Source organism: Helianthus annuus, chromosome 5 (genome assembly GCF_002127325.2).
Source record: "Helianthus annuus cultivar XRQ/B chromosome 5, HanXRQr2.0-SUNRISE, whole genome shotgun sequence".
NCBI lineage: Eukaryota > Viridiplantae > Streptophyta > Magnoliopsida > Asterales > Asteraceae > Helianthus > Helianthus annuus.
The window spans coordinates 18,687,493-18,712,048 of NC_035437.2; the positions used below are offsets into that span (position 1 = coordinate 18,687,493).

Genomic DNA, 24,556 nt, shown 5'->3' on the forward strand with positions numbered 1-24,556 from the left:
GTCCCACTACGATGCCCTTGAACTAACAGTGACTCTCCATCAGGGAGAGGAATACGCACAATCTTCTCCTTACACAGAATTTCTGCTTGGTGCTTAGACAACCAATCCATGCCTACCACTATGTCAAAACTACCGAGCGTAACGGGAAGGAGGTCAATGTCAAACACCTGACCCACGAGATCTAGTTTGCATCCAAAAAGGACATTTGAGGCTTCTATCGTCTTACCATCTGCTAGTTCTACTACTTGTTTAACCTCTAAAGGTGTTGGGGTTATCCCTAATCATTGACTAAACTCTAGGGACACGTAACTCCAATCGGCACCCGAATCAAATAATACAGAAGCAATACGATTGTTAACAGGAAACGTACCAGTTACAACGTTGCCGTCATTCCTGGCATCCCCTGCTCCAAGCTGGAATACTCTGCCTCGAGCACCATTTCCCCCATTATTGCCGTTGTTGTTGTTGTTCCCAGCATTGGTATTATTCGGGCGGTTGTTGTCATTGGCGTTCTGGTTTAACTGAGGGCAATCTCGCTTAAAGTGACCCTCGTCACCACACTGATAGCACCCCTTCCTGAAACCTTGGTTCTGCTGGGGTGGTTGCCCCTGTTGTCTCTGGTTTTGCTGGTTCTGTTGCTGCTGGTGTTTGGGTTGTGAGGTTCTACAATCCCTGGCCTCATGGCCTGGCTTACCACACTTGTTACACGTCCGACCACACGGCCCCCAATGATGATAGACACATCTGTTACACCGTGGCTTTCTCCCTGCATATGAACCCTGGCTGTGGCCACTTCCCTGGCCTTGATTGACAGAAGATGACTGACTGATGTTGCGGTTGCTGTTGTCTGGCCTTTTCTGAGTCTGGCCAGCACTGGATGCCTTGTCATAATCACTCCACTTCCGCTTGTTATCATTAGCGGACGCAGTGGCAGTGGATGTAGCAGTAGTAGTGGCCGAAATACGCGGGGGTAACGAATCGCTCTCTACTTCTTGGTCCACAATCTTATGAGTCAGACGAACGATCTGTGTTAAATCATTGAGATGGGCTGCAGTGACCAAACTCTTCACACGCGGAGGCAACCCTTTGATGAATAACTCAATCCTCCGAGACATAGGCCGGGACAAGTTCGGGCCCATGTCGGCCAGTTCATACGATCGCTTCACATACGCTTCGACTTCAGATCCAATCATCTTCAAGTCGTAGTACTCGTTTTCCAGCTTCTGGACTTCATCCCGAGGACAGTACTCCTCCCTGATCAGTTCTTTAAAGTCTTCCCAGGTTGTGGCATTCGCCGCCTCGATGCCCAACAATTGTACCTGGGCGTTCCACCACGTTAGGGCACCATCAGCCAAGGTACCCGCAACATATTTCACCCTGTCCCCAGCGGGACAGTTACGGATAGCAAACACAGACTCTGCTTTTTCGAACCACCTTAGGAGTCCCACAGCCCCTTCAGTCCCGGTGAAGGTCTGTGGCTTACAGTCCATAAACATTTTAAATGTACACACAGGCTGGTTAGGTTGAGGTTGCGCTTGCTGACCTAAATGACGAAAGGGAACACATTATAGAAGTGAAAAGACGTGTACGCAATATGAGAGTAAGAGTACTTGGTACATTCCGTACCAGCTTGATAGGCTGCTAAAGCCTCAGCTACACGGGTATTGATTAGGTCAGTCAACTCAGCCTGAGTCATGTTGATGTTACCACGTCCGTGTCCTCGTCCACTCATGATTCTATATACGAAGATGAACCGATTCAGGAAATCGAAACGAGATGGAAACCAAGTATAATGTTCGTATCTACGTACTACCAAGTTCACACATAATAAGGCAGAACCCTTCTCACGCTCGATAAGCCTCACTGGGACTTGCATGCATCCCGCGTTATTATTAAGTGTGCACCCATAATAATAAGGCAATTTGCATGCTTATCTCAGTGCCTCTTAGCTTGCGCTCGAAGTTTCCCCCGTTCAAACAACACAACAGATGATATCACAGTTCTATGGTTTACATGAGTCGAAGAGTAGTGTCACACTATCAAGTCACTATGGTGTTAAACGTTTCAGTTCATATACGTTGTGGGTGTGTGACTGCTAAGCAAGTAATGTATAGAGTGAGAGAGAAACGAACCTTGCAATCTGGTGCTGAGTGTCATGATCTATTTTCGAAGTTGTTCGGTTATAGTCTGGTTTTACAAAACGTTTTAAAACCTAGTTCACTATAACCAGTGGCTCTGATACCAAACTGTAACACCCCCAAAATGCCACCTGCGGAACCCCGCGAGGCGTGTTACACATCAGAGTCTGAGCCACCAATCACATTGAACCAATAGTAAATACTTAAATAAAACATGTCATTAATAGCCAAGATTAAATGTCAAACACAATATTAATTCACAAGAGTTATGTAGCGGAAGCATATGATAAGTCGTTTAGTAATTGTTTCAAAATAAACTTAAAACCAATGTATCAATTATAAATAATCCAGTAGCTTCGATCCATGACCACTCCAGCACGCCCAGATAGCAAGTCCATGTTCCAAAGTTAACGACCTACAAGCATGCAAACAAGTGTGTCAGACTACGCTGGTGAGTTCAAGGTTTTGTTAACGAGTTGTGTTACCAGATATATGTTAATGCGATTCAATGTTGTGTTACGATGTTGCTCATGTTAGTTACCCTAGGGACTACGCCCTTACGTAACCGAGGAGTGTGCCTCTTAGCAACCCACTATGTTGTTCAGTTAGTTACCCTAGGGAAAGCGCCCTTACGTAACCGAGGAGTGTGCCTCTAAACAACCATAGTGAAACCCAGATAATTAGTTCACCCCCGTCCTTACGGCCCGGTGTGAGGTTCCCCACCTAATAGCGCTATCAACTAATTACCCCCATTGCCCTCCAGGCAATAACCAAAACCGATTAAGTGTTTACCCAATGTTTCCCTTCCAAATGTTTACCAGTTGTCCCAAACCACCGGGACGCATGCTTGAGAAAATGCATTGAACTCACCTGGGATTGCTCGGCAGGTTATACCAAAGTTACTTGAATTAAGAATGGTCAATCACGTCCTAACAGAGTTACCATACAAGTCAGGTTTGGTTCAAGTAATGCACGTATGTTTCACACAAGTCATCACGTATAGATCATGGCAACAGTTTACAGTTAAAGCAAATCCATCTAACTTGTGCAACTAAATAAATCAGCCCAATAATATTCTCAGCCCAATCAGAAAGCACACAAGAGCCTTGTGCGATCCGGCCGGGCTTGTACGATCTGGATGGCCCTTGTGCGATCCGAACGGGTTGTGCGGTGATGATTTGGGCTGTCCGGCCCAACAGCGTATCCAAGTTCAATCATGTGTGTGTGGCCCAACATCTTGTGCGATCGGCTGCATCTTGTGCGATCCACAAGATGTTGTGCGATCGGCATAAATCAACACAATGTGCGACCAGTCTTGTGCGTGTGGAATCTTGGGCGATCCGGCCCAGTAGCAATAACGGCCCAACATGGTCTGTAATCACGGTCCAGTTAACAATCCTTGTGCGACCAGGAGTCTTGTACGAATGGACTTCTTGTGCGATTGGCTAACCTTGTGTGATAGGGCCTCTTGTGCGATCAGTTTAAACCATTCCAAATTTCAAGCAAAATCGGTTACATAATCACTAACAGTTTCCTTATTTTCTTGCCAATCAATTAACACAATATCCAAACATATGATCAATCTAATATCGATTAACCAAGCATAATCTAAGCAATTCACATGAACCCTAATATGAATAACAAGAACATTCAAACTATCCGATCCAAATCTTTGTGCAATAATCCGAAAACTTAACATAATAGTCAATCTAACAAGCATCATCAAACAATCCGAATCAATACATGGCAGCCGATTGACATCTTCATACACATAAACATCATGGTAGCCGATTAATATCATCACACAATTTCCGATTTCCTAATCATGTAACCGATTAACAAGGACATTATCATCAAACATCATATGAAACACATAGATCATAATCATCATTACCATACAATCAAAGAACAAGCAAACAATATACACTAACCGTGATGTTTGAATGGGTTGGATGAACCGATGTGAAAAGCTTCGAGTGGGGAGGGGCTGCCGTCGGGTTCCAAGCAAAACGAGAGAGAGAGAGAGGAAGTCTAGGGTTTGTGAGTGTAGAGTGTTTGATAAAAAGTGAGATAGTAAACACCTCTCAAGTGTATACGGGTAGTGAATGGGCCGACCCCAAACATGGGCCGCCTTAAGGTCCGGTTGCAAACATCACGGCCCAATGGCCTTGTGCGAGTGATATATGTTGTGCGGTTCGGGTTGTGTGTTTATCATACACACATGTAACACATATAGCACATAAAAGTTCACGCGTCATACATACACAATAACATTCAATACATCAAAGTTCACATGACCACATACGTTACATTTATTACAAAAACGGGTTCGAAATACGAGTTGTCACATTATCCCCAACTAAAAAGAAATTTCGTCCCGAAATTTGGTATGCACTCACTGAGGGAGCTAGGTAAGTTATATCGTTCACTCACTGATTTTCCCGGGGTGTCACAAAAGAGATATGGGTTAATTCGCTGATAATGGCCCAGATTCAGCATCATCATTAGGTTTAGACGTTAGAACATGCGCAATGAGCAATATATAGACGTAAAGGGGATTGATAACACCTCTACCACCTCCTTCTAGGCGTTATAGGGGCATGAAGGTGAAGAGACGTTGTATAACGCCAAATGATGAGAGAAAAAATTAAAAAAGTAATGATTAAAAGGGTATTAAGATATGTTAACCACTACATATTTTTTAAGGGGACATTAACCATTACGAATGGTCTTAACCACTACTCTTGGCATTCGGGTGTCATAAAAAAATCATGATTTCAAACAAGTAATATTTGATTGATTTTGTTATCAGCTAGTATTAAGCACCCCCGCGTTGCGGCGGGGGCGAACACTAATGCCACACTACTGCCAGCGACCACTGACACTGAAGTTGCGGTGTTAATGCGAAGAAATTAAACCGAAACATATAACATAGAATAAAATAACTAAGTTGATCTAGGACTCGCGTGTTACAATGAACCCGCGTCTATTTTTTCCCGTTTGACAGGTTCATCGTAATCTATATATAATATATATAATTACCACTATACAAATCATAATGCATACATTATAACAATTATTGCACCAATATGTTGCAAATTATATTTATACAAGATTTTGGCTAAATTAATTAGATTATTATAAATAGTAATAATTTACAAATAAAACAACAAAACTTTGAATGGATCAAACCGATTGAATATGGTAAGATAATGAAACCATTATTTGATTAGGGTACAACCACTTAAGCAAAATTTACAATCATACATGCCTACAAAACAAATTGAATTTGGTAAGGTAATGAAACCATTATTTGATTAAGGTACAATCACTTAAGCACAACTTACAATCAATATTTGATTAAGATACAACCATTTAAACACAACTTACAACCAAACATGCATACAATTGTTTCAAATTGATAGTATATAAATTAACCATAAATTTAGTGTACTTTGTTATTTACTATTTGTTCGTTCATTTTAAGGTTTGTATATTACTAGTTGGATGCCCCGCCCGCGTTGCGGGGCGCTGAGCCGAATATTTCTTAATTTAATAACATGTACGCATGTATTTTAGTTACTTGTGCATACTACTCATAACACATCTCAAAAAAATTATATCAACTCAACCAATTAAACCAAAACACTGCCATAGTTTTGCTAAAAGAAAGATGACAAGCTTGAGCTGGGGGCAAAATAGTAAATTGTCATAAACAATGAGCGAGTGTCAGACACCTGCTTGACAAAAAAGTTAGATTGAGTAAAACAAGTAAAATAAAAACTACTATAGTTTTGAGAAAAAAACATTTAAAACGATGGCAAGACTCCCGATTTTAACTGAGGGCAAAATCATAAGTTCTTAAAAGAGAACAAACTCATAATTTTAAACTGAGAACAAATTCGTAACTTTTAGCTGGGGGCAAACCCAAAAATTTGTTTTAAGCGGGGAAAAAATAATAGTTTTTAACTAAGGGCGAAATCGTAATTTTTAGCTGATGACAAAAGCATAAATTTATTTTGAACTAAGGGTAAAAACGTAATTTTAAACTGAAGGCGAAATCGTAATTTTTGAAAGGGCAATTATAATTATATTATATTATACTAACATTAATTAAATTAAAACTAAAAATGAAAAAAAAAAAATAGAGCAGCCGCCCATTTAACCCAATGGACGGCAACTACTATTACCCCTTATAGGGTTTGTATAAGTTGAATAATTATTTTAATTTAATTTTATTGTTGATTTATATTTATTATTAAGTTCAAAAAAGAAATTGTAGATAATGTGTTAAACTATTGTGGAAGATGAAGTTTATTGATATAACTATGATAAAAACCTATGCATTAGACGAATAAGTATAATATTAAAAATGTAGTAATTTGAGATAAGATGCGATTAAAATTATGTATATGCATTTTAATATATGAATTATGTTTTATGTTTTATTACTATTGTTTTTTTACTCAACTTTATAAATTAAGAAATAGTATATGTAGGTGAAACAAGATAAGTGGGAAAAATAATATAAGGTTTGACCATAACGTAACCAAAGCTTATTTATTTATTAGGTATAGAGGGTGGAGATATAATAGGAAGTTTATTTGGTTAGGAAGGATAGGAAGTGATCTTGACCATCCATTAAGTTAATCAAGGGTTAAGATTAAATCAGGGAAATTGAAAGGAAGAAAATAGGCGCGTGGTTTTGTTTAATGGCATTCTAGTCAATCCAAGCCAAGTTTCTCTCTCCTCCAATTCTCCCCCATTTTTTAAACGTTAATAACTCTTTCATACGACATTATTTTTTTATAAAAATTGCAACAAAAAAACGAGCGTTTTTTTATCTTTAAAACGAGTATACTATTGCTATATTTTAAAAAAAAAATTTAAACCCAGTTGCGTAAAACGCAATAGAAAGACCACGTAAAACGCAATGAAAAAAAAAACATAAAAAATGACATTTTTCTAAAACGCAATGCACCAAAACACAAAGAAATGACTTATTTGTAAAACGCAATGGCCAGAAAACACATAGAAATGTCTTATTTGTAAAACGCAATGGCCAGAAAACACATAAAAAAGTGTTTTACCTAAAACGCAATGCACCAAAAACACAAAGAAATGACTTATTTGTAAAACGCAATGGCCAGAATACACTTAAAATGTATGTTTTCTAAAACGCAATGGTCTAAAAACACATAAAAAAGTGTTTTACCTAAAACGCAATGCACCAAAAACACAAATAAATGTCTTATATGTAAAACGCAATGGCCAGAAAACACTTAAAAATGACTCATTCTAAAACGCAATGGACTGAAAACACCTAAAAAATGTGTTTTGCCTAAAACGCAATGACTAAAAACACTTAAAAATGTGTTTTTTTTCTAAAACGCAATAGCCAGAAACCACATAAAACTCTCTTATTTCTAAAACGCAATGGACACATAAAACTGTCTGTCACTGTGAACTGTCTGAATTGTCTACGAATTACTGTCTTCGAAATGAGCCAATTTCTGGAAAATTAATTTTTCTGATGCGTTTTTAGTACAGCAATTTAATCGAAAAAAAAATTTTCCGAGCTCAACCCCAGCCAGGGGCTCTGCCCCTTGGACCCCGCCAGGGGCTGCCGCCCCTGGGACCCCGGTACCGGGGGCTGCCGCCCCCGGACCCCCGCAAAGATCGTAAAACGCAATGAATAAATCAAAAACCCAGATCAATAAAATGAAATTAAAGAATTTCTTACATGAATTGAAGCCGATTTCTTCATCAATTGACGAATTTTGAATGATAGAAACACTTATCAACACTCGAATCAAACGAATCGAGTGATTATCTCCAAAATCAGCCGAAAAACGAGATTTTTTTTATGAAATTAAAGTGGGTTTTCTTCAAAAAAAAACTGAAGAACACGTTGATCGGGTTCTGAATCATTGATTGGTGATGAAAATCGCACTATAATGTAGTGATTATTGAGATAGAAAGTGAAGAAATAGTTGAAGATGGTGGGTTTTGAAAATGGTGGGTTTTTGAATTTACTGGGGTTTTGAAAAAGGAAGAAGAAGGAGTTGGATTGACTAAAATACCCTTTCTCTTTATTTTAAAATTTGTCACATGTCATAATCCTATGACTTCCTATCCTTCCTAGCGAAAATTAACTTCCTATTTGATCTTTTCCCTAGGTATAGATTTGTAAATTTAATCATTGAATGGTAATGTTAAAAATTTGTATAATAGAAATGAAAAAGAATATACCTAAAATTTTAGAGTTAATTGTCATTTTAGTCCCTGAGGTTTGTCTAAATTTGTTATTTTAGTCCAAATAGTTTTTTTCGCCTCTGTGTCCCTGACTTTTCCCTTTTGTTGCCATTTTGATCATATACCCTAACTCCGTCCAAAAACCCCATTTTTAACCACGGGTATTTTGGGGATTTTCATTTGAAATCTTTTCAATTGCCATTTTGATCCTTTTCTAAAAAATCAAAACAAGTTCTAAAAAATACAAAAAATTCTAAAAAATTCTAAAAAATAAAAAAAATTATAAAAAATAAAAAAAAATCATAAAAATCAAAAATTCTAAAAATCAAAAAAATTCTAAAAGTAAAAAAAATCTAAAAAATCAAAAAAAATTCTAAAAAATCAAAATATTCTAAAATATAAAAAAAATAAAAAAATTCTAAAAAATCAAAAAATTATAAAATATAAAAAAAATTCTAAAAAATCAAAAAAATTCTAAAAGATCAAAAAAAATCTAAAAAATCAAAAAAAATCTAAAAAATCAGAAAAATTCTAAAATGGGGAAGTGGTAAGATGGTGAAACATGTAACATAATGTAATTATTAGACTCACTCACTTTGGAGAAGTGGTAAGATGCTGAAACATGGTAGTTATAAAGTTTTATTTTCATTCAGCATCTTGCTGGACTTTGATTTGTATTGTCTTTGGTTTTAATAGAAGTTAGTTTTACTGTTAAAAAAGTTTATTATAAAGTTTTATTCTTTTACAATAAAAGGGTTCAACAAAAGGGTTATGGACTCCTTACCTCTTTTGGTTCCGTCTCTAAGTAGATTAACGGTAGAAATCCATTTATCCATTTAAAAAAATAGAGAATCTAACGTGGTAAAAAAAATAAAAACTCTAAAAAAGCGGCAGAAATCCATTTATCCATATTTGTTTGATTTTTTAGATTTTTTTTATTTTTTAGATTTGTTTTTGATTTTTTAGAATTTTCATTTTTTAGAATTTTTTATTTTTTAGAAATTTTATGATTTTTTTAATTTTTTTTTTATTTTTTAGATTTTTTTTTGTTTTTTTAGATTTGTTTAGAATTTTTTTTGTTTTTTAGAATTTTATTTGATTTGTATGATTTTTTTAATTTTTAGATTTTTTTTATTTTTTAGAATTTTTTAGATTCTGTAGAATTTTTTAGATTTTTTAGAATTTTTTGGATTTTTTTAGAATTAAATCAAAATGGCAATTGAAAATATTTAAAATGAAAATGAGGTTTTTGGATAGAGTTAGGGTATGTGATCAAAATGACAACAAAATGGACTAAAATGGCAAATTTAGACAAAACTAAGGGATTAAAATGGCTTTTTTTTTTTTCTGCTGTAAAGTACGTTGGTCACACTATTTTGGTCCTAAAAATAGTGCAATATACATTGAAGATGGTTATATATCTTTTTTTAAGGTTTATTGGATTTTATCACCTGCAACTATTAGCTATTGGCCGCTGTCACTCTCAACTATTATTTTGACGCCCGTAACCCCCAACTTAACACTTGGTATGTTCTATCACCACGTAGTTAACTGATCACTAACTTTTGATCCTGTTACTATACTTTTGGGAGTGTCATAGGGATCTTAGGAAGGTTTTAGGGATCTTAGAAAACGCCAAAAGTATAGTAATATGATCAAAAGTTAGTGATCAGTTAACGACATGGTGACAGAACACACTAATTGTTAAGTTGGGGGTGGCGGGCGTCAAAGTGATAGTTGGGGGTGGTCACGGCCAATAGCCAATAGTTTGGGATGATAAAATCCAATAACTCTTTTTTTAAAAAACGATACTTTAGGTGAGAGAAAAATGGAGACAAAGGTAGAGGCATATATGTGTGGTTTCAGGTTTGTTTTCTTGCCATTAAAGTTTCTTGCATGTATGGGCTACTCGCTACAAGTAGTGTACAAGAAACATATACCAATTACTAAGCACAGTGAGGTAGGTGACTTGGTGTGTGTTTGAAGCTTGATGTCTACTTTAGTCATTTCTTTATATTAACACCAACCAGATTTTTCCCGTTGCTGTTAAACGGTTTCACCAGCTTCCATCTACTCCCTCTAGCTTCTCTCTCTCTCTCTCTCTCTCTCTCTCTCTCTCTCTCTCTCTCTCTCTCTCTCTCTCTCTCTCTCTCTCTCTCTCTCTCTCTCTCTCTCTCTCTCTCTCTCTCTCTCTCTCTCTCTCTCTCTCTCTCTCTCTCTCTCTCTCTCTCTCTTTGTATACATATATTATACTATCTTACCTCAAAACAAATTAATTTGACAATCTTCAAGTGAATTAGATATGTTTATTTTAAAAACCAATAAGAAAAAAAATACGGTAAACGTGTATGTGAAAACATGCATCGTATGTCATGAATTCTTGATGCTCAGGCTAACTTGTGCTATTTTCTTTTCGAATTTCTAACCATAACTACGACTATTTGTTTAGAAAGAAATACCAAACATCGACAAAACAGATATAGTGGAGCTTCAATTTGAAAACCAATAATATGTTAAGAATTATGATAACGGTATATTTGTATGTGATGCTTTGAACACGATGTAAAAGATAATTACATAGTTGCCACACCTCTCTCCAGCAACTTTGATTAACTGATTTTCTATACGCCATGTATGGGTGCACCATATGGTTCGTGTAGTTTTTAATACATTGTTGGTTCCTAAATAACTATTAGTAGAACAAAAAGATCATATTTATCTAAATAGTTTAAACCCTCAATTAATTCTATTTTTATAGCTTTGTGCTTCTAACATACGTATGAGTATATTATGTATATAATATTGTCAAACCAATTTGTCAATTCTTCATATACATTTTCATTGTATATATGTACAGGCCGTAAACATAAACGAATAATCAAACTAAATTGTTTATATTATTTTTATATGGGTTTTCTGAATATTACGAAGTAGCGGATAGAAAGAATAACTATTACATTTATAGATATTTTTTATTTTTAAAATTCTTTTAGATTGAAAAAAGAATGCTTTATTTTTTTTAATGCATAACTTACTCCCCTATATAAATAAATATATGTAATCACGTACATAATATAATTAATATGTTGATATAAATATGTATAAAAGTATAATGTACTACTACTACATGTAATGTACGCAATCACCAAATGCAAGCATTACATCGATAACATTTCACTTATGTATAATAATGATACACCATGAAATTTCTATATCACATAGTATATTTAATTTTACATACACTATAGTGTAAATACTTCACTTATGTATGATACTCTTACCATGGGGTAATACTATATGTTGTTTCATCAATTAACTTGTATCCAATATATCACTCACTTATAACTATTATTATAATCTGAAAAAATTGCACAATGCAAATGTGATTCTGATCCGTTATGTGTATATATTTGTGTTTTTCCGTGAGGTCGAATGAATTTAAAAGAAACATTACCAATTTTTTAGGAAATTATTTTATTCACATTTCATATTTAAATTTTTTGAACACTAAAATCATTGTATATTTGCTAGTATCTTACTAATTATTATATACTAGCATGAACTAACTACACGTATGCATCGTTAAATAAAATAGTTTATTATTATAAAAATAGGTAAACAAATTAATGGTACACATCAGAGTCATTAAATATTAAACAGTTAAAAAACAAAGAAGCATTAAATACATTGGATGGTCAAAAGCTAAAAATTTAATTACGTACTGAAATTATCCTACTTACTGTTTGAATTTAATTAATTAAATTGGTTAACTAAGCTAGTAAGTTTAATTACGTACTGATATAACACTACTTACTATTTGAATTTAAATAAACTAGGTTTATCACTCTCGCCGCGTTGCAGCAAACTTCTTTTTTTATTTAGTTTGTGTTTACATGTGTTTTGAAATCATTACGAGCGCGTTACGCACAGAACCGCTAACAAGAATAAAAAGAAAATGTAGAAAAAAAAAACAGTATAAGATAACCGAAAGAAAATCAACGAAAACAATTTTATGGTAATGATTTTGTTCATATGAAACCCGTAGTCAGAGATGAGCAAATAGTATTGGGTACCGGTACCGAATTTCCCGAATCGAAAGATTTTAAGTCAATTCGGTACCAACTTTTGGCGTTCCTGGTACCGGTTTGCTACCACTTTTTACCTTCATATACCTGTACCGTAACCGGTATTTTCCGTACCAGTACCGATTTAGTATCGGTTGGCACCGAGCTCATCTCTAGCCATGAAACTAAAAGAAAAAGAAAACACTAAAAGTTGAAGAAAATCAATAAAAAATGTTGTATGATACCGTTGGTGTTTGTACGGTACCCGTGATCAGGGATGAGCAAATGGTATTGGTTAGAAGTACCGAATTTCCTGAACTAAAAATTTTCAATATCAATTCGGTACCGACTTTTGATGTTTTCTGTACCATGCTGGTGCCGGTTTTTACCTTCATGTACCGAGACCGAACAACACCGTACCGGTATTTTGATAAAAGATGGATAAATGAAAAAAAAAAAAAACCTTGCCACGTGGCAAGCTTTGAATGGAGATGTGTTTTGAAATCACTACGACCGCGTTACGCACAGAACCGCTGACAAGAATTAAAAGAAAATGTAGAAAAAAAAAGTATAAGTTAACCGAAAGAAAATCAACCAAAATAGTTTTATGGCAATGATGTTGCTCGTATGAAACCCGTGGTCAGAGATGAGCAAATGGTATTGGGTACCGGTACCGAATTTCCCAAACCAAAAGATTTTAAGTCAATTCAGTACCAACTTTTGGCGTTCCCGGTACCGGTTTGCTACCAGTTTTTACCTTCATATACCTGTATCGTAACCGGTATTTTCTGTACCAGTACCGATTTAGTATTGGTTGGCACCGAGCTCATCCCTAGCCCTGAAATTAAAAAAAAAAAAGAAAACACTAAAAGTTGAAGAAAATCAATAAAAAAAGTTGTAAGATACCATTGGTGTTTGTACGGTACCCGTGATCAGTGATGAGCAAATGGTACAGTTCAGGAGTACCGAATTTCCCGAACTAAAAATTTTCAATATCAATTCGGTACCAACTTTTGATGTTTTCTGTTACAGGCTGTTGTCGATTTTTAACTTCATATACCGAGACTGAAAAGGACCGTACTGGTATTTTGATAAAAGATAGATAAATGAAAAGAAAAAAAAAGCTTGCCACATGGCAAGGTTTGAATGGAGAATGTGTTATGGCATGAGCACTATTCAGTAGGGGGTGTTCAAAATTATCCGTATTCGAAAATCCGATATCCGAAATATCCGAAAAATCGGATATCCGAAATTTCGGATATCTGAAATTCGGATATCCGAATTTTTCGGATTCGGATAATATCCGAAAATATCCGAAGTATCCGAAAATATCCGAAAATATCCGAAAATATTAGAAAAATATCCGAAATATCCGAAAACTTATATTCGGATATCCGAAAATATCTAAAATATTCGTTTCTGAATATGAAAAAAATAACAAAAAAATAAAAATAAAATAAAAAGTTGGATTTTTAGATATCCGGTTTTGAACACCTCTACTATTCACAACATTGACTTTTTTAATATATAGGATAATTTTTAACATATAGGATAGTTGGTTAACTAGTTAATGATGTCTAACTCCTAAATACATAGTTTTAAGGAAACTTTTTTCCTTTATAAACTGCAGATTTCTTTTAATTCATGTGGTATGTGATACTTGAACTAAAGGTTTTCTTTTCCAAATCTAGGTGTTTAGTGTTTTATTTTTACTGATAAATTACCACCCCTTTGGTTTAAAGAAAGTTATATAAAGTCATCTTATTTAATTATTAACTAGTTAAAAGGATAAAATATTAATCAAACAAATGGTTATAATAAAGCCTTAAACGTGGCATATTTTGATTTCAAGTCACAATTATATTATATATTACCTATTACCAATTACCTATATATTAAAAATATAAATTAATGAATAGTAACATCACTAAGTGATGAGTAAATGGTATCGAGTACTGATAAAGAGGGTGAAACCCGGATGTTAAAGTGCTTATATTACGCGTGTTATTGTGTTTTAAGCAATTATGTACGTTGAATATGTTAACTACGTATGTTTGTGGTTTTACAGGTAAAACGCATAATACGGCAAAGTTAGAGAGTTTAGTGATGAAACGAGACAAGAACGGATGATTACTAGAGAGATATCATGCTAAACGGGAATTGTTCAGCCATATGGGCCGAATAAGGAGGACTTTTGCTTTTGTTTGATTGGGCCGATAATAAGGCAGCACATGTGGGCTGGATTTTTTTTGGCGGCTGGACATATGGATTGGAGGGCCCACGATTTTGGAGGAGGTCTTGGCAGCCGACATTAGGGGATCACTTTTCATCATCAAACAATCACCTTACATCATCATCTTGGACGGCAGAAAGAAGGGGGCACGAAGATAGGGGAAGCTATTGAACATCAACAACCCATCATGAGCGGCTAATCTCCTAGTGGTTTCCTCTGGATGGAGGGTTTTTGTAAGTTAGGCGAAACTATGTGTTTGTGATAATCGTTTTGATTAGGTGATCTAAGCATTCGATGCTTTTCACCTTTGATTTGATTTATTGGTTGTAAACAGTTACATTTATTTAAACCTTAATTTCTAAGCATTCAGTTCCCGAGAGTTCTAGTAATTGGGATATATTTGACATGGGGTTAGGGTTTGTAAATTGTAATTGATGATCATTCGATAACCTCCCGTTATGTATTGACCGGAGTACTTAGTCGTTGGTTATCACAATTAGTTAATCGAAACTAACACCTATGTCTATGTAGGTAACGATTAAACACATAGTTGAAGCTAACTGTAAAACCTGAAATATGGAGGAACCATCTTCTCTCCTATTGATTCAAATCTTAATTTTGTTCGTTAATTTAGACAATTCTCCTAAACAATCAAATCCACAACTGAGTTTTACTTTTTCTATTGTAGTTAATTAATACTTAGCATCTTAACACTTTCCACAATCCTCCTCTGGTTCGATATCCGACTTATCCTATCTACATAGTTTAGTTGGTTTTTGCATGTCCATAACGACAGACATCAAAATGGCGCCGTTGCCGGGGAGGCGTGCGCAAAGTGTTTAGTGTTAAGTTTTAGTAAAAAAATAATTAAATAAATAAAAAAATAAATTTAAAAATCCCAAAAAGATTTTTCTTTGATGTTCGTGATTTACACTTGGTAGTTGAGTTGTGTTGTGCAGGATGACAGAGCATTACACAGATTTCAGCTTTTCTACGTGTATATTGTGCGGGGGTCCACGTCATCTGTTTATCGGTTGCCACGAGGCCCACTACAGGAGGGCACATGGAAAACCGGTGTCTTATGTTTCACAGCTTCCACCTCCATCATACGCTGATGATTATGACCTAGAGATGGAGGATGATTATTACTCGGATGGATATGATCGGGACAAGGATGCTTATTATGAGCCAAGGACGGATGGACGATGTTTCTGTTGCGGTCGTTATCATACTTCTTATGATGAGGATGTGTGCGCGGTGTATTTGGAAAATCCAGAGTATTGGAATAAAAAAAATGATGGATGCATACATCTCAAAACCGTATCAGGGATACCAACAGTATCATCCCGAGGAATATTCTAAGCCTGAGGGTGTCTATACTTATCAGAACGAGGAGGAGAAAAAGCTTGCTACGTTGGAAGCGAGTTTGTCCAAACTCGAGCAGTATTTATTAGCACCCAACCTTTCCGATGAAGATCGAATCAGCTGCCTAGTTTCCAAGTGTCAGAAGTTAAAAATGAAGATAGAAATAGAAGAGCGTCTCTCACCATTACCTGTTGATATTAGAGATTATTCTCACATGGAGGAGGAGGTTGTGGAGGATAATACCACACCAATGAATCCTTTATCTTATGAAGAGTCACTAGTGAATCAGATGGTGTGTGAGGATGATGAGGCAGAGCAGTCTGATGAGATGGATGTGTGTAGTGAACCTCTTCCCATATCAATCATTCCAATTAACAAGTGTGGGGAAGAGGGTTCGAGGAAAAAGATGAAAAGGGTGAAGCTACAAGACATCGGTGTATATCTCGTGAAGTGGATTAGTGAAACCCGCATGTGCTTTCTAAACATGCCAATTATACTGACAAGCTTATGGAGATGGCATGTAAATTTCCGGGCATTCGTTGGAAATGTTTTGGGTAAGTGTGCATTGAGACCACCGTAGCGCATATCAGGTATGGTCTGGCTGAAGACCTTTAAACTTAGCGCTCTCGGGAGGCAGCCCGAGGATGTAGAGTTTTGTATTGTTTAGTTTAGTTTTGTTTTGTTTTGTTTTGGTGTGTTTGTGTTTTGACAGGTTTCTACATTTAATTCCCGCGGATGCAATGATTCAAGTGTGGGGATGTTTGGCAACATCCCCGATGAGATATCAGAGAATCCAAGAGATGTTTACGGCCCTGTCTGATCATAGCAGCCGCACCGCTACAGACACTTGCTGATTGAATTATCAGGTTCATGTGTCTCTCTATCCTTTCTTTTATTTTTATTTGTACAATTGGTGGTGTGAATCTTTGTGTTGGGAATGGTGTCAATTGTGAGTCGTCTAGGTTGTTAGCCGTTCATGGTCTGTGGGTGGTATCTCTCGGGTTATGACTATAAATTGCACCATACATTGGGGACAATGTATCCCAAGTGTGGGGATGCGATAACTCGAGAAAGGGTTGGTATGATTGTTGATCTTAATTGCTTGAATTGGTTGAAATGGTGAAAATTTGAAAAATTTTGAAAATTTTTGTCTCAAGTATGCTTGAAATTCATGAAAACCAACATTTTCAATCGCTAAAGGGTTCCAACTGATATTAAACTAACTTAGATCCCTAGTCATGGTTGTCCCTTTAAGTTTCATGAGAGTATTTCTGACAAATTTTAGAAAATAGTTGGGAAGAGATGCCTAACTAGGGGTAACATGCTTTAGGAATTACACATGCTACGTGTCGGTAACCCTTATTCCTTTTTTTTTCGGTGAGATATTTGAGCCTACTTAATTGTTAGTTGAATTGCCATAACTGTTCAATTGCTGAGTGTAGGCCATATGTTGCTTTGTGTTAGAACTTGTGTGGTTTGATACGTGCCAAAACTGTGGTTTAGCGTATTCACAAAGATGATAAAGGCATTAGGATCCCTTCATTATTTCATATGTTGATTGTTTATCCACCCACCATAGTTAACCATGTTGAGCCTTATACCTTTCGTTTGTTACACCTGGTTTGATCCGTTTGATTACCAACCATGAATGACAACTGTGTTAGTATGTTATAAAAAAAAGAGAAAAAAAATGAAACGAAAAAAAAAAGAGAGAGAAAAAAAAAAGAAAGAAAAGAAAAAAAAATTATTTGGATGTTCGTGTTAAATAAATGGGTCAAAAATAGCCCAAGTGTTAGTATTATTGTGAATAAGTTGTCATGGTTTGGTATTCGTTTGTGTTTGCCATATAAATAAAAAAAATCCAAAAATATATCCCTACCTTTACCTATAACCCAAAACCCAAAAGTCCTTTTGATATGTGTTACGTTATTTGATACAGTGGAGGTGTGATTGCTATACAAGCTTATGATTGCAAAGTAACATATTTGGTTTTGAGCGAAATATATACTAGCACATTACACGCTAGTCTTGATTAAACCGAGATGAGTGATCATTGTGAGGGGCGTGTGGCATGTGTGTAGTAATATAAGCATGTTAGTTTTAGTTAGACAAGTCTTAAATTATTTTAAATGCATATCACTTAATTGTTAGATTGTCAATCTCGATTGTGTCAGTCTATGAGACGGGTATGACTTGGGACCTTAAATTGTTGATTTGGTAAGGGATTCAATGGTGATTTGTTAATAAGGTGAGTAATGTTTGTAATGGTTGCTTGAGGACAATCAACGTTAAGTGTGGGGATGTGATAGAGAGGGTGAAACCCGGATGTTAAAGTGCTTATATTACGCGTGTTATTGTGTTTTAAGCAATTATGTACGTTGAATATGTTAACTACGTATGTTTGTGGTTTTACAGGTAAAACGCGTAATACGGCAAAGTTAGAGAGTTTAGTGATGAAACGAGACAAGAACGGATGATTACTAGAGAGATATCATGCTAAACGGGAATTGTTCAGCCATATGGGCCGAATAAGGAGGACTTTTGCTTTTGTTTGATTGGGCCGATAATAAGGCAGCACATGTGGGCTGGATTCTTTTTGGCGGCTGGACATATGGATTGGAGGGCCCACGATTTTGGAGGAGGTCTTGGCAGCCGACATTAGGGGATCACTTTTCATCATCAAACAATCACCTTACATCATCATCTTGGACGGCAGAAAAAAGGGGGCACGAAGATAGGGGAAGCTATTGAACATCAACAACCCATCATGAGCGGCTAATCTCCTAGTGGTTTCCTCTGGATTGAGGGTTTTTGTAAGTTAGGCGAAACTATGTGTTTGTGATAATCGTTTTGATTAGGTGATCTAAGCATTCGATGCTTTTCACCTTTGATTTGATTTATTGGTTGTAAACAGTTACATTTATTTAAACCTTAATTTCTAAGCATTCAGTTCCCGAGAGTTCTAGTAATTGGGATATATTTGACATGGGGTTAGGGTTTGTAAATTGTAATTGATAATCATTCGATAACCTCCCGTTATGTATTGACCGGAGTACTTAGTCGTTGGTTATCACAATTAGTTAATCGAAACTAACACCTATGTCTATGTAGGTAACGATTAAACACATAGTTGAAGCTAACTGTAAAACCTGAAATCTGGAGGAACCATCTTCTCTCCTATTGATTCAAATCTTAATTTTGTTCGTTAATTTAGACAATTCTCCTAAACAATCAAATCCACAACTGAGTTTTACTTTTTCTATTGTAGTTAATTAATACTTAGCATCTTAACACTTTCCACAGTCCTCCTCTGGTTCGATATCCGACTTATCCTATCTACATAGTTTAGTTGGTTTTTGCATGTCCATAACGACAGACATCAAGTACGGGTATCGGTAGTGGTATCAAATTCACCAAACCGGGTGTATTTTCGGTACCATTCGGCACCGGTTTTTACCTTCAAATACCGGTGTCGTACCGAACCGTACCGTAACCGGCATATTCGGTACCTGTACCCACTTTTGGGGATTTCGGTAACGGTATTTTAGGTACCGGTTGGTACCAAGCTCATCAAATCCTGTCGCAATGTAGCAATGCAAGTAATTGCACCGTTTAGTTTACTTTTCATACACACAGTAAGTAAAATGTATTTCGTTTGAATGAGGTTTTATATACACAACAACTTATTTTGCTTTCTTTTTTGTCTTTTTTGTGTTTAGTTTACTTTTCATACACACAGTAAGTAAAATGTATTTCGTTTGAATGAGGTTTTATATACACAACAACTTATTTTGCTTTCGTTTTTGTCTTTTTCTGTAATAAATGAATTGTAGCACGTAAAATTAACTTGGATATTTAGATTATTGATGAGCAAATGTATCAAATCCTGTAATCAAACCGGTATCGTATTGGTACCAAATTTATTATACCAAATCATTTTCGGTACCAATTTGGTACCCACCTTGTGGCGTTTTCAGAATCGTTACTTTCGGTTCGACACCGGTCTAGCACCATACATGTATTTATTGATTTTTTTACCTTCAAATACTATACCGTATTGTACCGAGTATTTTCGGTGCCGGTACCTAATTTCGAGATTTTCCGGATCGGTACTTTCGGTGCCGTTACCGGTACCGAGCTCATCCATATTTGAACGTTTTAGCACCGTAATAACTGAACTGAAAACAACCGAATTTCTAACGTGTAGGACGTGTGGGTCCTATTATTATATATTAGATTATTTAAAATCGTTTTTTAGGACGAAGTGACTATCGTTACCACGTCATTTTTATTTATGTTTTAATATTCGGAATCTGTTTGTTGTTGCCGACACGCGTTTTAGAGACATTAGGTCCTCGTCGCAACGCGCGGTCAGAAAATCAACTATATATATGAATTGAATGTGATGATGAATAGTAAAAGAGTCATCAAAAATTTTAAATAATTGATTTTTTATAGTATTTTAATTTAATGATTATACAATTTGATTGAATTTGGTATAGAAATAATTGATTTTTAATAATATTTTATTGATTATACAATTTTGTTACATATAGAAATAAACATTTGTTTTATATCGACCGAAAATGATAAAAACGAATATTGTATCGGCACATATCGATCGGTTCAAACTGTCACAGTACTGGTATCGATATTAATTTATCATGGCAGACAGAATTGTATTATTGAATTTTTTTGAAATCGAAAACTTTATATATATGAATTGAATGTGATGATGAATAGTAAAAGAGTCACCAAAAATTTTAAATAATTGATTTTTAATAGTATTTTAATTTACTGATTATACAATTTGATTGAATTCGGTATAGAAATAATTGATTCTTAATAGTATTTTACTGATTATACAATTTTATTACATTCGATATAGAAATTACCATTTGTTTTATATCGATCGAAAATGATAAAAACGAACATTGTATCAGCAAATATCGATCGGTTCAAACTGTCACAGTACTGGTATCGATATTATCACGGTAGACAGAATTGTATAGTTGAATTTTTTGAAACCGAAAACTATAAAAATGAAGCTAGGTACCGGTACCGATGTTCTATACGATAAAGATACAATGTCGGTTTATCGAAAGAGAAAACAATAAAATAAATATTGGCACCGAAAGTGTGGTTGTTAGTTCAGTTCACTACAGCAATGACACGGTATCCGTTATCAAACAGTAAACCATAACAATGAATACATACTAGTACCAATGTTGTTCGGCTTAATTTGGTACGATATGGTAGTGATTGGTGTCAGGTTATCGAAAGAAAAAACATTAAAAATAGATACCATTGATACAAATGTTGTTCACGGTTCGGTTTGGTACGATACAACAGTTTACTCTTTTTCAATAAAAGATAGAACGCAAACAAACTAAACCAATATCATTTGAACAACATCAATATCAGTATTAATAATTGTTTTTATTGTTTTCAATTGATGTAAGGCTTTCTTTTTCGATTTGAATAGCGAGTGGTGGTACTGTAACGAATCAAACTGATATCGACCGAATTTCCACCGCGAAACGCGAGAAAGTATCACTAGTTATGTATGAAATACAACGCAATGTGAAATGTTTTCCTACATACATGTTTTCAATTGGGCAAATTTTAACACTTTAGGTTTGAAGAAGTGTATATTCAACATTTTGTTTGTAATGTATTGATTTCCACACCCTATGGCACCTTGCTAGAGTTGTGTATAGTTTAATAAAATTACCTTTTGCCGTTAAAAAAATATGCTAAGTTTACAAACTTTTTTCCAACAATTTGATTTAAGTTACATAATTAATTAAGCCATACATAATAAAACCTTAAAATAGTTTGAATGCTCAATAAGTTACTACACTTATGTGTGTATATATGACCAAACATACTAATTCTAGAAGATCTCCCAACAATCCTTTTTTGTGAATATACTACATAACCATTACTTATTAACTATTTTCATCTAATTCTAGAAGATCTCCCAACAATCCTTTTTTGTGAATATACAACATAACCATTAATTATTAACTATTTTCATGTGTTGTTTTAATGAAAGTTTAATCTTCAAAAAAAAAAAAAAAAAACTATTTTCATGTCATAAACAAAAACGGACAGAAAATTAACTAAAAAAAAAAATGGAAATATCAACTACAAGTTCCTATCAACCATAGATTTCCAAATAAATTCAAAGTCCAAAAATATATTTTCCTAACAACCCACTCCTAAAATTAAATAACTTTTCAATGACACCTCTCCCATACTCTATACTCTTCAAATATAAACCCTTCATCACCACCTTCCATATCAAATCCATACCAAAAAAATATTCAACACCAAAAAACCACCATGGAAACTGACCTTATTATCATGTTTATGGTGGTAGCCACCACTTCAGCCTATATATTATGGTTCTACCACCTCTCATGTCGTCTTTCCGGTCCAAAAGTTTACCCTTTCTTCGGCAGTCTTCCGGTTCTCTTCCTAAACCGGTCCCGAATCCACGACTGGATCGCGGGAAACCTGCGGTCCTCGGGTGGTAACGGGACTTATCAGACTACTACCATTGCCATACCATACTTTGCACGTAAACAAGGGTTTTATACGGTCACTTGTAACCCTAAAAACATTGAACACATACTCCGGACCCGGTTTGATAATTACCCTAAAGGACCCACGTGGCAAACGGCGTTTCATGATCTTTTAGGTCAAGGGATATTTAACAGTGATGGAGAAACGTGGTTGATTCAGCGGAAGACGGCGGCGTTGGAGTTTACTACCCGGACGCTCCGGCAAGCTATGGCTAGGTGGGTTAGCCGTACGATTAAAACCCGGTTGTGGCGGATTTTGGAGAAAGCTTCTGAAGAGGGTTTTCCAGTGGATTTGCAAGATCTTTTGCTCCGGTTAACGTTTGATAACATTTGCGGGTTGACGTTCGGAAAAGACCCTGAAACGTTGTCGGTTGAGCTTTCGGAGAACCCTTTTGCGACCGCATTTGACTCTGCCACAGAGGCCACACTGCAACGGCTGTTGTACCCTGGGTTTCTATGGCGGTTGAAGAAGCTTTTTGGGATGGGTGCGGAAATGAGACTAAGAAAAAGCCTACAAGTGGTGGAAAATTACATGACCGAGGCTTTAACTGCCCGTAAGTTAAACCCGTCAGATGATCTTCTGTCAAGGTTTATTAAAAAACGTGACGTGGATGGGAATATTTTCCCAAATCACGTTTTGAAACGCATTGCGTTGAATTTTGTGTTGGCTGGTCGCGACACGTCATCTGTCGCGCTCAGCTGGTTTTTCTGGCTGGTTATGAATAACCCGTCAGTTGAATCTAAAATCATCAACGAGTTGACTAAAGTCTTAAAAGACACACGTGGCAGCGATTTGAAAGCTTGGATTTCGGATCCACTAATATTCGATGAAGCCGATAGGTTAGTATACCTAAAAGCGGCCTTAGCGGAGACCCTCCGTTTGTACCCGTCCGTACCAGAGGATTTCAAGTATGTCATCAGTGACGACATACTACCCGACGGAACTAGGGTTCCAGCGGGTTCCACTGTGACATACTCGATATACTCTGTCGGGCGGATGAAGAGTGTGTGGGGTGACGACTGCATGGAGTTTAAACCCGAAAGGTGGTTGTCGGCCACCGGAGATCGGTTTGAACCACCTAAGGACGGTTACAAGTTCGTGGCGTTTAATGCCGGACCAAGGACATGTTTGGGGAAAGATCTAGCTTACTTGCAAATGAAATCGGTGGTGTCCGCAGTGCTCCTCCGTTACCGGCTGTCGTTGGTTCCCGGACACCGGGTGGAACAAAAGATGTCTTTGACGTTGTTCATGAAGAATGGTCTTAAGGTATACTTACACCCACGAGATCTCACCACTGCATAGAGCCATTGGAGGGTAAAAGTGGGAATTCATTGTTTTTGAGGTTGTTGTATAAACGTGTATCAGATACATGTGTGTGTTCAAATGTTTAGTATTGGTCATTAATTTGTATTTACTTTCTTCTTCATTTTCTGGTCTATTCGTCATATTGTAATGCTTTGTTTGGCTTGATGAAAATCTTACCGAACTTTTCCAACTTATACATTAAACAAATATGAGTCATCGTTGATTTCTTATTTAACTACATTTATTATATGTTTTTGTAACAATAAAATAAATTGAGGTTTGTGATGATACCGTTTTTTAATATATTATACGATATAATATTATGGTCATCAGTTTTGGAGTTTTACTCATAATTATTTAACAATGAAGGAAATTTTTCTCTAAATCACTATGTAACATCAATGTCATGTTGTCACGTTATTGTCTCTAATTTTCATTTTTATTTTCATTTTCTTTCACTAACTCTCCTGTTATAAGATTAAGTATTTCAAGAAGCCGGTCGATCTTCTAAGATTATTTTCCGTGAAAAATAAACAAGATTCATGAGTAATTGATTAAGGGTGTGCCTATTGGCACACTAAAGTGCCTATTGGCACACCAAACCC

General features: G+C 35.8%; 1 protein-coding gene across 1 annotated transcript; it reads left to right on the forward strand.

Annotated features, from left to right (window-relative positions):
• Nucleotides 1-22,351: 22,351 nt before the first annotated feature.
• LOC110940131 (cytochrome P450 86A1) lies at nt 22,352-24,167 on the forward strand. Its single transcript, XM_022181689.2, has one exon. It carries the CDS (start codon nt 22,404-22,406, stop codon nt 23,946-23,948), a length of 1,545 nt encoding a protein of 514 aa, XP_022037381.1. The 5' UTR covers nt 22,352-22,403; the 3' UTR covers nt 23,949-24,167.
• Nucleotides 24,168-24,556: the final 389 nt, after the last annotated feature.